Source organism: Limulus polyphemus, unplaced genomic scaffold, assembly GCF_000517525.1.
Source record: "Limulus polyphemus unplaced genomic scaffold, Limulus_polyphemus-2.1.2 Scaffold10091, whole genome shotgun sequence".
NCBI lineage: Eukaryota > Metazoa > Arthropoda > Merostomata > Xiphosura > Limulidae > Limulus > Limulus polyphemus.
The window spans coordinates 1-15,445 of record NW_013675701.1 but is presented as its reverse complement, the minus strand read 5'-3'; the positions used below and the strand labels follow the sequence as shown (position 1 = coordinate 15,445).

The 15,445-nt window shown below is 30.1% G+C and overlaps 1 protein-coding gene across 1 annotated transcript; it reads right to left on the bottom strand.

Moving 5' to 3' along the window:
• Positions 1-199: 199 nt before the first annotated feature.
• LOC106476228 (protein arginine N-methyltransferase 7-like) lies at positions 200-14,474 on the bottom strand (the record flags this gene model as incomplete). The annotated part of the gene is made up of 11 exons (XM_013936895.2): positions 200-580; positions 1,116-1,273; positions 4,618-4,854; positions 5,084-5,221; positions 5,477-5,560; positions 6,048-6,180; positions 7,876-7,997; positions 8,322-8,505; positions 10,348-10,580; positions 12,417-12,529; positions 14,366-14,474. Coding segments are annotated over 11 exons (1,779 nt in total), but the record flags the coding sequence as incomplete, so codon positions are not given.
• Between the last annotated feature and the right edge of the window lie 971 nt (positions 14,475-15,445).

Sequence of the window (15,445 nt, the reverse complement as noted above, 5' to 3'; positions counted from 1 at the left end):
AATTCATGAAAGTTTAAAAGCTTTAAAAAAAAAAAAAAAAAGGGACATTAATTTCTTGAAGACATAATATTTTAAACTGTATAAAAGCAGAAAATCAGTTTTGTGTCATCAATAAAGAATCTAGGTATTAGCTTGTATTATACTTTTCTAATTTTTATTCTTTAGAACAACAAACAGTAAGAAAAAAACTTGTTTGTAGATATTTGATATCGATTTATATAAAATAACACGAGCAAAAATAATTGTGTTCTAGTTTATTTTATAAGAACAAATATCTGGATAATGTACAGTGCTAAAAAAAAGTTCCATCTATCAGGCAGTACTTGTAATTTTGTTCATTTCAAATTTAAAAGTGAGAGTGCCATCACTTGGAGAGAACACAGCACAATATTTGATGGTATTCTGAGAAGGATCTTTTACAATGACTGGTGATCTCAGTAGATGTACACCTTGCTTTGTGTACATATCCCACTCCACTGGATGACCAGGACAAATGTCACACTGAGGACCAGTGGTTAGGTGAATATCAGTATCCAGTTCATAGTCCACCCAGAGAGCAATACCATTACATGTTCCATCACTGAAAGATCACAAAAACAGGATGCTATTCTCTTAATAAAAATTGGACAATACTTCAGAAAAACTTTTCTTTATGTATTTGTAATGTAAGGATAATTCAGTTTCTTTTTAACAAAAATTTACAAGGGAATATTTCATCATTAAAGAACAGCTTAGAGTATCATGAACAACAACTGTTCTGGAAAAAACAAAAGTTTCATTGTGTCATATTTCAGAGTTCTTACTATTAAAAATATTTTAAGTTTGAAGATTTTAAATTCTTTATGTTTTCTTACAATTCATTTAGCCACACATGTTGAATGAACTTGCAGAAACAAAAAATCAATAGCAAAACATTTAACAGATATACAATGGTAAATGGAGTCTCTACTATACACATTTCCACAATTTATCTTTGTCAACTCATGATCAAAGGTTCTGATGTTACTTTAAAGGAATACCCACCACCTATAATTCATGTTTGTTGAAACACAATGTTAATATTGGTTTAAGTAAACTGAAACCATGACTTGCTCCAATTTGTAAGTTTTTCTCACCTGGCAAACTGCACTTCACTGCAATTCTGCATAATCTCACACTTCATTGGATGCACCAAATCAAAGACAAAAACATCAAATGGATGAGTCAGAGCTACACATGGATATTCCCAGAGTGGCTGAGGCTCCACATTGGCATCACTGATTTCTGATGATGACTAGAAGAGTGGGGGGAAAAAAAAAAGAGAAAGAGAGAAAAAGGCCATTTAAAACCATCAGTACAATAAAACTTTATAGATGTATATGGAAATCCCAATACTGATTTAACAGAACCCTAAGAAAGTTTTCGGCAGTGGTCTTATTTCCAATGCTCTAACTTCTTGGAGATTTACTTTAATAAAGTACCCAAACTGCTGATAAGTATAAAATCTTTAAGAAATTTCTTCAGCTTAGAGAGTGTAAGTGTGCCAAAATAAAAAACTTGTGTCTTTAGAGCTAAGTGAAAACTAATAGAGGACACTTTCAAATATATATATATATATATATTTATTTATTTATTTATTGCACCACACTTATAAATGTGACACAACAAAAGCTGGGCAATTATCTTGATTAATCGATATAATCACTTATCTATTAGCATTAGTTACTTCAACTAGTATCATGTAAAATGGTCAATTAACAGAAATTATGATCAAATCAATTAATGTCATGAAAATAACCTCAGATTATTACTGTTTTTGGTTATTCCAACTATTCTAGTAACTGAAATTAAGATTTCTCACTATTGTTTCACTTAATTCAAGGTTCAGCTCAACTGATTATTGTTACAACTCATGAAGAAAAATCAATTAATTAAAATGAGTTTTTCCGATTGTTTCTGTTTTTGATTATTCCATATATTCAACTTTCATGTCAGAATAATCAATTAGTTGAGCATAATTGATTAATGAGCCTAGCAATTACTTGATAGCAAATTCTACTATTTGAACAGCTCTAAAAACAATTAGGATGGTAAAGAAACAGAAGTTCCATTTTCTCTGAAGAAAACCAACAGCTGATGGATAAGAAAGCCAACCAGGTTTACTTTTATTTATTGTTTTCTGTACCTTTCTTGATGTATTGATTTTGTTTAAGATTAATGTGTTTTGAATTTTGTCTTTTTTTTATATTTTAATATGAAGTCTTTTCCATGTAATGTTTTACCTTTCAAACAGCCTGTTATTGAAAGAATACTCAATTTTGTTGTTTCAAAAATTACTTATTGAGCAAGAACTAAGCATTAGTCTTGGTATTTGATCAGCCCTTTCAAACAAGACAAAAAAGCAGATTTCTTTTCAAATGTCTATCAAGCTGTTCTTAGGCTGATTCTTTAGCTGATTCTCCTACATGTATTTAAAGCAACAGCATTATTTCTTAAAGAGCTTTTAAGGTATGTAGATTGGCTTGTGATAAAATCAAAAGAAGATAAATTCAAGAAACTAAGTAGCCATAAAAAATTGAGTTACAGGTTATTTGTATGTAGAACATTCCTAGATATATATACATATTTTTTAAATCATGTAATATAACAGACTCCTCAACAGAAATGTAATTATACTTATGTAAATAAGAAAAATGTGGGATTTTCTCACCATGATCTCAACTTTTACTTATCAAATTTCATATACAACCTTAGAAAAAAAATTATTCTGAAAAATATTAATCAATGTTTCAAACCTACATTTCTATCATTAAAGATATTTTGTTCCTAAAATCTTTGAATATATTCCCTCCATGTCAATGTTCTTCCTTACGAGAAAATAATTTTTACTTGTTTTTTTTTTTTCTACATCTCAATCCACAGTTCAGACATAAAAGTAAGAATTATTAGAAGTTCTAAAATGTACAGAATATAATCCCTATTTTAAATGGTGGTTTACATACAAAGTTCCAATTTCATCAAAATATTTTCAAAGTTTGTTTGATATGCTCATTAATAACCGTTAAAAATGGTTTACATTGTTTAATAACACTGGGAAACAAAAAAACTTTTCTCTGTATCTTTTATGAAAATAGCTGTTTTTTGACTAATTTTGGGGCATTGATTACAAAAATAATAATGTTTTTTACATATTGGGTCAGATTTTTGAGATATTGCACCCCTGCCTTGAGACTCATATACCACATAGCTTGCCATCATTGATAGATTGTTACATAAGAAAAAAAAAGAAAAGAAAATTAATAATTAAAGTTTACTTTTTTCTATGAATAAAACTATTACAAAGCAGGATTTAAAAACTGTTAAGTGTTTTTTTTTGTGATTTCTGCTTAAATACTGAGTCACTTTCACGCTTGAGCATCAAGCCGTAATCCCCCATCATAGCTGGGTCTCATCTACCCTGGTAGTTCTTCTCCATTTTTGTAATATCTTGGTGAAAACGTTCACCACACTCATTTGAGACATCACCGATATTTTCAGGGAAAAACTAAACGACTGTGCAAAAAATGTATTTTCAATGAGATCTGTGCACCAAGATCTTTATAGGCTGCCAGCATTTCCTTAACCAATTCTTCATTAAACCTAATTTGATGTGGAGAGGTGGCAAAAGAATCTTTTTTGGGTCTACTAATGGCTCTGATTCCACAATGTATTCTCCAGGCACCAAAAATTGTCTAAGGGTCCAATCACTCTTCAAGTAATGTTCTTTAATTGTCCCATAAGTGAGAAAACAGCAGTAAATTTGTGAAACCTTTTTGCATTCCAAGCAGCAAGCCTACCACTTTCAAATTTCTACATATACACCATGAATATTTTTCATATTTAATATCATATCATGAAGCACCAATTTATATCCATTACGCATGCCCCATATTGCCTCATTACCCACTTTATATTGAAAATCTAAACCTTATATGCAAAAATGAAGTTTAATTCTGTAAATAGCTCTATCAATTCAATAAAAAACAACAAAAAAACACTGATTTTAGAGAAGACATGATGAATAAGGCCTGATGATCATTACCCCAGACCTACTCCAACTTGTACCACTGTCCCTTATACTGAAAAAAACTAAACCCATTGGACAAAAAAATAAGTTCACTTTCATAATCAGCACCTTCAAATTAGTGAAGATTGATACTTGTTTAGTAAGATACAAAAATGTTGTTCACCAGTGTAATCATCTTTACATAACTTAAATATTTTATATTTTAATAATTTAGTCTTCATGTTTTCTTAACTAATTGAACCACTAATTTAAACTTTTTACAAAGATTTCAAATTAAAGTATGAATCACTGTTTAGAAATGAGTCTAACTTGATGATTGACATAACAAGAATCTTTATCACATGGCTATTAATACAAAATTAGAGTTAAAAACAATTTAATTTTTCATTTTGAACATTCTCATAAAGAAGCAACACTGTGTAGAAAAAACAAATTAGATCCACAAAGATGAAAGTCAATAAAAACCTTGTAAAATTACTGAATGTTGTTTTACATTCAGCTTATACTCTTATGTTATTGATAAATCAAGCCTATAGAGACGTGCATACAACAGAAATTTCATGTTTCCTCACCTCAATTAGTTTGTCAAAAGCTGTCAAGTCAAATGATTCAGCTTTGCCTGCAGGGGCACGAATCTTCCACAGGTCAAGAAAATGGACTCCTAAACCTTTAAGAGTCACTTTACGAGGAAGGATGTGGTTGGGGTCTATTAAAATCTGTGAAAGAGTAGATCTCAAGTACCAGAAGCGTAGACAATCCCATGGTAGTAGGCTGGTTGAGAAAAATGGTTCAGCTAATAACAAGTCTACCTAGAATAACAAGTAGATGAACTAAATAAATAATGAAATTGTATTGAGATTAATCAGGATAAACGACTTTTTTGCTGTCAATCCACAAACTTTTTTTCATAATTACAAGCCAATCTTAATCAGTTTAGGAAAAACTGTTCAAACTTAGAAAAATCCTAAACAAGTACAACATTTCACTCAGCCCAAACCTGGGTGTAGTTGCAAGTAGCACCATGTACATCATATTTACCTTTTCTCCACTCAAGTCTTCACTGGTTAAATCTTCAGGTGACTTTGTTAAAATTCTGATTTTCTCTTTGAGGTCATTGGCTTCAATATAATTCAGTATTACTCTATGACAGAAAGCTTGGTTTTCAACTGTGAACACCTGTAATAAAACATGGATCAATTTCAAATGGAAACACTGAATAAAAATTGCTAGAGTAATTCTTTTCTGATCAAATATCCAAGCATTCAACTTTATCTAAAGTTTTGCATCATAGCAAGAGAAAGAAAATTTTAGATGACATAACTGAGCAAAATTCAAATAAACAATAATTATAAGTTCAAAATGATGTTTCCGCAGTTATAACTTATTGTAAGCATTTATAACTATACAATATGGCCTTATTTTCTGACAAACCTTTGAAACTCCTAGTTTAGATGCTATAAGAGGAAGCAAGTTTTCATCACCAAGACACAGACAGACACTTTTTGGAGAAATCATCTACAACAGAACAAAAGATAAGAGAAAAATAATAAAAAAATTGAGAATTTATCAATAACCTAAAAAAAGAACTTATTACCTTGGATAATTCTATAGTTCATAATTTATTTATTAAATATAAAATGAACAAAGTTTAACAAGTTATTTGTACGTTTTAATGCTTTAAGTCAAACAAAACACATTGTATTAAGACGTTTTTCTTTGTACTTCATATGTGGTTAATACAGAAACTACATAATTTTATATTATTTCAAAAATATGCCTTTGGACTAAGCCATATTAAATACATATATACTGTAAGAATTAGCACATGAACATTATTTCAACACAACTGAAGCCTAAAACTCATACATGAAATAACACTAAATGTTGAATATATTATTTCAACTGTGATTATATATACAAGACAACTTTAAAAACAATCACCTATGAATTTTTCAGAACTACTCTAAAATTAAACCTCGTACACAATCATCGTATTACTTACTCTTTCAAGGGCCTTTGCATACTGCTGGTACCGATATGAATTATTCAGCATTCCTATCCTCATTCTACTTGAAGCTATGTGAGCTCCACATGAACATACGGGTCTTTCAATAATGTTGGAATCATGATTAGGCCTAGTATGAACCAATAAAAGTGATTTTCTTTATACAGTTTGGATAAAGATATTTGAAGACTGTCAATTATACTGTCATATACAAATGTTCAACAAGTAGTAACAAGAATCCGCAATAGAGCAGGTTCCAGAAATATTATATCAAGTAATATTTTAAACACAAACAGCAAAAGAAACACAAATACACAAGTGAATAAAAAACTAAATCTTTATTCATAATCGGTTAAAACAAAACTGTCTGGCTTTTATTTAGATAAGTGACTTCAATTGGTCACTGGGGAAAAGAGGAGACCTTCCAAAAATGTCTATACAAACCAATCAAAGAATAATTACAAAATCACGTTATATTGCACAATCAGGTCAGACCAAAGGATTTTAGTATAGTATTCCATAATCCTTAGATTACCTCTGACAAAGACTATTACAAATGAGATATACAAGGGAGAGAACTCCCAACTTACAATCTGTCCAATCATCTGTCATTCTTTAAAGTTAACTTACCCCCTCCCCTGCTACAAGTTTCCATGCAATAACCATTGCTGTATGTAACCCTTCTTTAAGCAAGTGAATTAATACATGTTTACAATCTTTTTACATCTGGTTAACATCAATAATATTAACTATAGCACAACAATGACTGAAAATTCAAAGAATTACCTGAATATAAGTTACTAAAGATATATTCTAAACTAGTTAAGGAAGAGTGAAATTAACAGTTATTTCAACTGTCACAAGATTATGATATATATCTTGCAAATAACCACGCCAGGTCAACTTTAATATGCAATAAAGCACAGCTGACTTAATGTAACAGTAAGAAACAACTAGTATTTAACAATGAAACTAAGCTGAAACAATGTTTAAGCTAGGAATAACAGGGTGTCTTTAAATTATCAATCACTTTTCTTACTGGAACCAGAAAGGAAATTAAAACTAAAATTATCATCAATTTTATTGCAATATTACACAAATTACCAATCACAATATTTCTAACTTTTGCTTTTTTTGAAAAATATTCAAAAATAGTTGAAACTTTCTAAAGCCACCAGATAAAATTCTTATAATTTTTCATCCAGGATGAGTTTAAATCCAACCCTTTCCACATAAAATTCATTTTCTGTTTCCTGTGAAAAATTCATACTGTAAGACTCAAATTTCAGTATACCCAAGTTTTATTGACAGAATTTTACGGAACTGTTTCCTAAATATTAATGTCACCTGAATGTCAACTTTTACAGAAACTGAAAAAGAAACTATATCAACAAGTCTGAAACTGTGTCATGTTTTGCTTATTAATTTCTTTTTAACTTGGATATACAGTGGAAGAGTGGTATTAGTAAACATTTAAACAATTCATAATTTGTTTTACTGAGTTTCTGTACAGAAAAAGAAAATGCCAACTTACTGAAAAATATTACTGCATCACTGAATAAATAAACATTACCTATTCAGCAAAAAGTTAGAATATATAATATATTAAATAACTGTAAATACATACATTATTTGCATGTCTTGTAGCTTTGCTATAGACAATAAAGTTACATTCATTACATATTATGTTTTTCTCATCAATCTAGCTAAACTATTCACAAGTCAGACTACACTGTATTTGTTTAATTTAAAGACCTGACTTCTCTTTGAAACATTTTTTAATGATAATCTGCTACAAAATTGAACAAAAACATGATTAACTTACTTATTGACGGTAAACCAAAGGCTGTATTCATCATGAAACGCACACAAGTTCATCTGGTTTCCTTTATGGACATTTATCTCTTGAGGTAGGTAATAAACAGCTTGCATCCAATGGTCTCTCCACTGTAAAAAAACAACAAGACTTGTGTATATATATATATATATATATATTAATATTAACCATGTCAGATTAAGCCACTTTATACAGTCTTACCATTGAGATGAAAGTCTATATACAGACTGAAAGCTTTAACTTGGACTATTTACAAGGTTTCTAGCCTTGTGTTTACACAGTTTATAAATGACATTATATTTCATTTTACTTGAGGAAAATTATAAAGAAATACTTTTGCTCTTTGTAGCTGTAAAATTTCCACTGTGTATAGATTACCTAATCAGCCACTGCACCTTCAGTTTTATAAAATGTAAACAAGTCTAGCTCAGTACCTGTAATGAGGTAGGTTCTGGATGTGCCCAATGAGGAGCACAACTTAAGAGAATATCTCCTTCCACATCCATCTGAAGTTCCCACCACATAAAGACAGCTTGGCAAGATCCACCGTGTTGAGCTTGAAACTTGGACACAGACATATCATCAAACTTTAGGGGTGTCTTACCAGAGAAGTCAAACCTAAACATGAAAAGTTTAAAATTTTACATATTCACATTATCAGAATTTGAAAATTGTCAAATAGAAAGGTGTTTATCTATATTTCTTAATAGTATAAATATATACTATGTTGTTGTTGGGCTTAGGAATCTTCTAAAGTAGGTGTCTGACTTGTTTGCGATAAATTCAACTATGAATAAACAGCATGCACTTCACCTGTTTTCAAAATAATATATATATACACACACACACACATTCAGAAGAAGTTAACATATGTACAACAAATTCTTCAACACTGTAGATATTATGGGTATATCATAAATACTATATATGTAGTTCTCTCCTTCTTGTCAAATGTCCACTTAGGCATATTCAATTACTTTAGAATTTCAGTTGACAAACCGAACTATGTTCTCTACTTCTATCGCACTAGTATTCTCTGTGATTCACTTACAATTGTGGCATGAGTTACTGTAATCGTTTGGTCGTCTTTCTTCTGAAGATCTTCTGTTCCTTTTGTCAAAGTGCACTCTGGCTGATTTAAGTACTTTAGAACCAAGCTTTGACGGAATAAAATTATTTTTCTTATCCCCTTTTCTACTGTTAGTTTCACTTTAACATATTGAATGTTAGGCGTATCACTTCTACCATACTTAACTTCATGCCAACTTTATTCTCTTTCGCTATTATCTGTCTACTATTCCCGCTCACCTCACGCTATTTATATCTTTATCACTTAATCGTTTGTCCACCTTCTACATTCTTGACGTGAATGTATTGTAAGTGACGTTCGATATTCTCAACATCAATGAATTATTAACAAAACCTCCTACAAACATCTGCTTTTAACTCTTATTATAGCAAAAACTAAACAATAATACAACATTCACTCACAAAACTAAATTAATCAATAATATCTAAAATACACAGTCTTTTATATCATGACACACAGTAATCTGAAACAATGAGACATACTATACTCCAAGTACCCTACAGTAAAAAAAACATTACTATTTTAATGTACATTGAATAAACAAAGCTGCATGGTCTTGCAATATAAATCAAAAGAATCCAAACTTCACAAGGATAGATAAAAATCTATCCAGTATTTACAGTATGTTTGCATAGAAAGTAAAATCAAATAACGGTAAAAATATATAGGCTACATGAAGAGATGAGGGGTAATCAGCCATTATTATGATGAAAACATCTGTAAACTGTTGAACAGGTAAATGGAGGTTTAGCTAGATATTCAGAGTTGTGGGCTCTGGTGCTATGTCAAAAGCTTAAGAGGTTTAAGGCAATATTTTTGATAAGGCAATTATTCTAATATCATTTACTTATAATCTTTGCAAACTCTTTTTATATTTAGTCAGTAAAACAACTATTTAGAATATAAGTAGATATCATAACTTAAGAAAGTAGAATGGAGCATTTATATTACATGACACTTAGTGTTTTTAAGGCTTAATTCCAGCTAAAAAAAATTGTAGCATCTATATTATAGTAGATTACCTTCAGAAACATGACACTTGGTGTTCTTAAGGCTTAATTCCAGCTGAATATACTATTTTTTTTTTAAATCAGCTACTGAATTATTTTATGCGAATTTTGGCAATTTTTGGCTATGTGTTCACATATAATTGTGTAGACAGATTTAAAATCATAAGGATCATTTTATTAAGTGATATTCTCTAGACAATGTGCCACAGAAAAATAAGTTACTTGTGGGTCAGCTTTCGCTTTTTATTACTACTAAATATCAGAACATCTTTTTGACATTCAAATAATAAAAATGACAAAAACTAAATATTGTACTTTTCAGTGAAAACAACTGTAAATTTTTCTTTAAAGTTAACACACCTGAAGACAGGAACTGGATCACTTAAACACTTAAAATCTGAAGTTTTTAACTGGTTAAGTTGGATATCGTGAATTGCTGCTGCTCCTGCACAAGACTGTACATCTGAGGGTGGCTGAATGACTATTCCATCAGCAACATGTAGTGGCTGAAGTCGATTCCATTTCAATACCTTCTCAGACTGGACAACCTGGGCATACACCACTGCTGAGACTGGCACAACAATAGAATCTTTCTTTCCAAATGAAAAATAAAAATTCCAATTCAACAAATAGTTTGTAGACAAACTTTACAAATGTATGTCAGTATTGAAAAACTGAAGTCTTATATATGCAGTTGAACAAAAACAAAGCACACACATACACATATATTTAAGTGTCTTTAGTTATTCTTTATTTCATAGCGAAGATAATCTTTAATTACGGACACTTTAGAATTGTTTCGAATTCCATCATCAGTATTAAAACCTCATAAAGTTGATTTACAATATTCTAACTACAAAAAATAACATTAGCTATAAAACAAGAAGTTTTTGATACAACCAAAAGTTTATAAAGAATACAGATTTAAATGATAACAATTAAATGGAATGCATAATCATATGTTAAATAATATTACGAGAAAACTTTATAAAGAAAGGCTTAAATGTAAGTATAAACACCTACATCTTTAAAAATAATAATCAAATAATAACACTGGGATTCTGTAATTGATTAGATTAATGAATCAGGGATAAGCTGATGTTATTATTTAGTGTTGGGGAATCACTGAAAATAGAAAGGCTTTCATTAATAAAGAGCTCGTAACCTGTTGTTCCAAAGTAAAGAATTTTAAAGTTTTCAAGATGGATGGGGTGATTTTTGTAATCAGATACAATACTCAGGTTGATCAGTTAGTTTATATCCACTTCTAGCTGAAACTCACATGTACACATATTTGAAGATGATACATAATTCTACCAATAAGTAAATTTATAGCTACCACAAGTGTATTTATAAACAACTAACAAGTGCATAGCAGTGGGTAAAGTATCTTTGGCTTTAAGCAAGATCAAATTATAAATGTTGACTTAAATGCTAAATGTAGCTTAATCTGTGGGTATTATGTCTTGAGTATTCTTTAGATTTGGGACTTAAGTTTAAAACTTTGTTTTCCCATGAAAGAAGAGATAAGAACTATCAGATATTTTGAGACAATGTGCAGTTTCGTGGTAGGTTCTACTTTGTTTGTTTAAAATGTTCATATGATAGAGTGGAAGAAATTAAGGGGATAGCCATTACTTTGTAAAGTGTTATGAATTTTGGAAATTTCAGAGCAAAGATAAAAATAGGAAGATTTAGAACAGGGCTATGTTTCAAGGAGTCATATATGACTGGGGTAATGACTAATCTGTTTTCTTATCGTAAACAAATGTGAAGAAACTGTTTATTCAGTTTACTTATACACCTGAAAAAGCTAAGTTATTGTTTTCTTCCATGTCAGGTGTAAACAAATGGTAGTTTGATATTTGAAACACCTCCCAAAAAAAAGATGTTGCAAATGTTTTGATACTTGCATTCTGGAACACACATGGACAAAAAAGCTAGAATGATCACTATATTTTTCTTACTGTATCACAATTTTTTTATCATGCTAAAAGCATTAATTTTTAAGCCTCAAAATCATTTCTGAAACATCTTTCCCCAAAGAGTTTCTCCCCGAAATCCATAACACAAAATTTAAAAAATTATAAAATTAACATTCATCTTGATATTATAGTTTTAAATAAATTCTGTATAATATTGATTTTTTAAAGAACACTTGTACAGTTATGCTTGTGTATTATGTATTAAGCTTGTGTTTCAAAAAACTAAATACAATATGGAGAATACATGATCTTATAATTGAATATAAATTGAACATAAATAAAAAAATAGCAAGTCTCTTGTTTTTTTTCCATTGGTAGTATAGTTATCAATGTCACATCATTACAATGTGTTATTCTACTTCATTCATAGAGTGCTTCACACTTCTAGAACAAAGTATAGGAATTTGTGATTAACTTGTTAAATATTTACATTTATCTTTTTACCTCTAACAAGTTTTCCAAAGCATGAGCGAAAGTGTGTATAGCACCTTCACCAATCAGTTCTGTGTCAAATACTTCTGTTACAAGAATATTGGCTTTCTCCCTCATATCACCATCTGAAAGAAACAAATCAATGTATCTTAAATCAATTTGGGAACTAGTACTCAAATATATCCACCATAAAAATTTCTTAGGTACTGTACATATCCTACCAGTTCAGTCATAAGAGAGGATGTGCACGTACTCGTCAACATTAATCCACAAAACATCCTGATAACACCAGGAAACTGAAACATTTTTTCTCTGTTACTAGAAAAAAAATGCAACTGTTTCCGAGTAAACTAACAATGCTAATTCTATAAATCATGTTAAAAATTATTGATTACCTCTAGTTTTTGAGTTATGAGTTTTATTCAAAATATTCTTATATACTGTAAAAATAACTTTCTTGAATAACTTCATTTATTCATTGAAAAATTACATTTCAGAACTTTCAAACATAATACATAATAGCAATACCAGTTTAAAAAAAAAAACAATGATTATAATAAGATTATATGCTGAAAATACATTCAGGCTAAGTTCAATCTTTCATCATGGTATTATTTTTTATTTTTTGTTACAAAATATCTGCTTGACTTGTTGCACCTTTTGTGTATGTCCTCAGTTTCATGCTGCAAGAACAAACAGTAATCTCCCATCATCACAGGGTTCCATCATCCTTGATATCACTATTTCATTGTAGGAATATCTTGGTGGAAGCACTCACCATGCTCATCATTCACTGCATCTACATCATTTGAAAAGAAGTCTAAATGGGAGTTTAAGAAGTGTATCTTTAGTGATATCCTAGGTCCCATTTTCCTTTAGTTCTCGAGCATATCATTAATCATCACAGCATAGTTTTCATCTCTGTTATTCCTAATAAATTTTTGACAACAAGTTTGAATGATTTCCAGGCAGCAAGCTATTTCTGATTAAGTACTGTTTCAAAATCATCATCCATCAGCACTTCCCAAATCTATCTATCTTTGTAGCCCAACAAAGATACCTCCTTTCATTTTTGCTTCACTGATTTTTGGAAAATTGTCAAACAGATATCTGAAACCATTACCATCTTTGTTCATTACTTTTACAAAATTCTTCATAAGTTCCAGTTTAATATGAAGTGGGGGAGAAACACATTTTGAGAATTCACTAAAGGTTGATACTCGATATTCTGTTTCCCTAGTATGTAATTGTCTCTCACTGGCATTTTTTCTTTGAAATCATTTTATCATCTTGTCAGTCCCAGAGACAAAAGAATTTGATAATGTTGCAGGTATGATGCAAGGATGCAGATCAGACTTTTTGCCTATGCGAGGAGCAAGGTGAAGTGACCGAGTGAATGAGAGGCATCTGTCTCTGCCCCTTTTATGCTCACTTGAGGGTCTTTTCGAATGTTCTAGCAAACTGAGCATGTGAAGGTTATTTCTGAGTGGAGCAGGTGAACTTGGGAATGAAGCAAAAGTGATGCAATTCACTACAATTATATCAAGAACAAATAGCATATATGAACAATATATTTGAAATTTTACACCAATAAAATACAGTCAATATTTGAAGTTAACAAAAATGTATGTGTTTTACCCATTAAACTGTTGAAGTAAACTTAATTTCACAGCATAAATCTATTGTATCAAGTTGATTGCACAGTATTTCACCTAGTTCTGATAAAATATTGAGATATTACTACAACTCAAAATCTAGAGGTTATTGTCAAATTCTGATTCAATTTTTGAAATCGGCACCATCCAATTACACCAAATTACTTGAGTTTTCTCCAGCAGCAATTTTTTCGTTTAATAAATATGAAAGAGCTACTCATATTATGGATTTCCCAGTAATACAGTTTCTTTCTGTTTATAAAAATTACATTAAACATTTTTAAGGTTAAAAAAAGGCATTTTTACCTGGTCCAACACTCAATTCTGTTGATCGTTTGCTGATAAGCTGAATATTTTCTGCATATCCATTATCCCTTATTACCTTCTTTGCACAATTTGCCATGGGTTGGAAAGCCTAAACAAATACATATGAATTTACAACAGTGATCTTCTAAAAGTGCATGTAAATATAATAAAAATATTCATAATTTACATGGTTCACACTGTTACTTACAATCTTGAAATCAATTTTTTTTTGTCAAGTTTTGGTTATATACCCATTTCATAAAATGACAATTTCCCTGTCATGAATCATTGTTGATGTGGGCCTCAAAATTTCAAAAGAATAACATTCCTGGAGCTAACTGTTAATTTTTTATACATAACATCCTTTCCCTCCTCCAATTAAAACAGTCAGTGATATCTTTCTCTTTCATAATTATGTTCAACAGAAATTGTAGAAAAAAAAAAAAAAAAGAAGAAAATATATGAATACAAACTATTTAATTATGTAATATAATCTACAATCTAATAGGTTGCAGGAAGGGAAAAATTTTTTGCACAGATCAACCCTACAAATGTGTTTACAAATCTCATACTTAGTACTTTAAACAATCAGTCTTCACACTTAGCTGTGTTAACGTACGAGTTTTCAGAGTCAGGCATTAAACCGCTAGAATATTTTCATATTTTGGAATGATGAAGTTAACCTAAATATTAGGTCTTAAAGAATATAAATAGTTTTAAGAAATACTTATTTCTCCTTGAAAAGTTATTTATTCGAATGACAGGTCTTGATAAGTATGATGGAAAAAAGTTTAAGTGCTCAGGGTGATTAATGTTGGTTCATCAAAACAATATATCTAAGGAAAAAAAATGCAAAAAAAGAATCATTTTATTAGGTTGTCAAGAAATTAATGTCGCATTCTGGAACACTTTAACAACACATACTTTGCAAATGGTACTATAACTCTTTTTAAAAGTGGTGGATAGTTATTTTTAAGACACCAAAACTGTTTAGTTTTAATGCATTTCTTCACTTAGAAATAAATATGTAATATTAGGTCATCAAGAAATTAATGTCGCATTCTGGAACACTTTAACAAC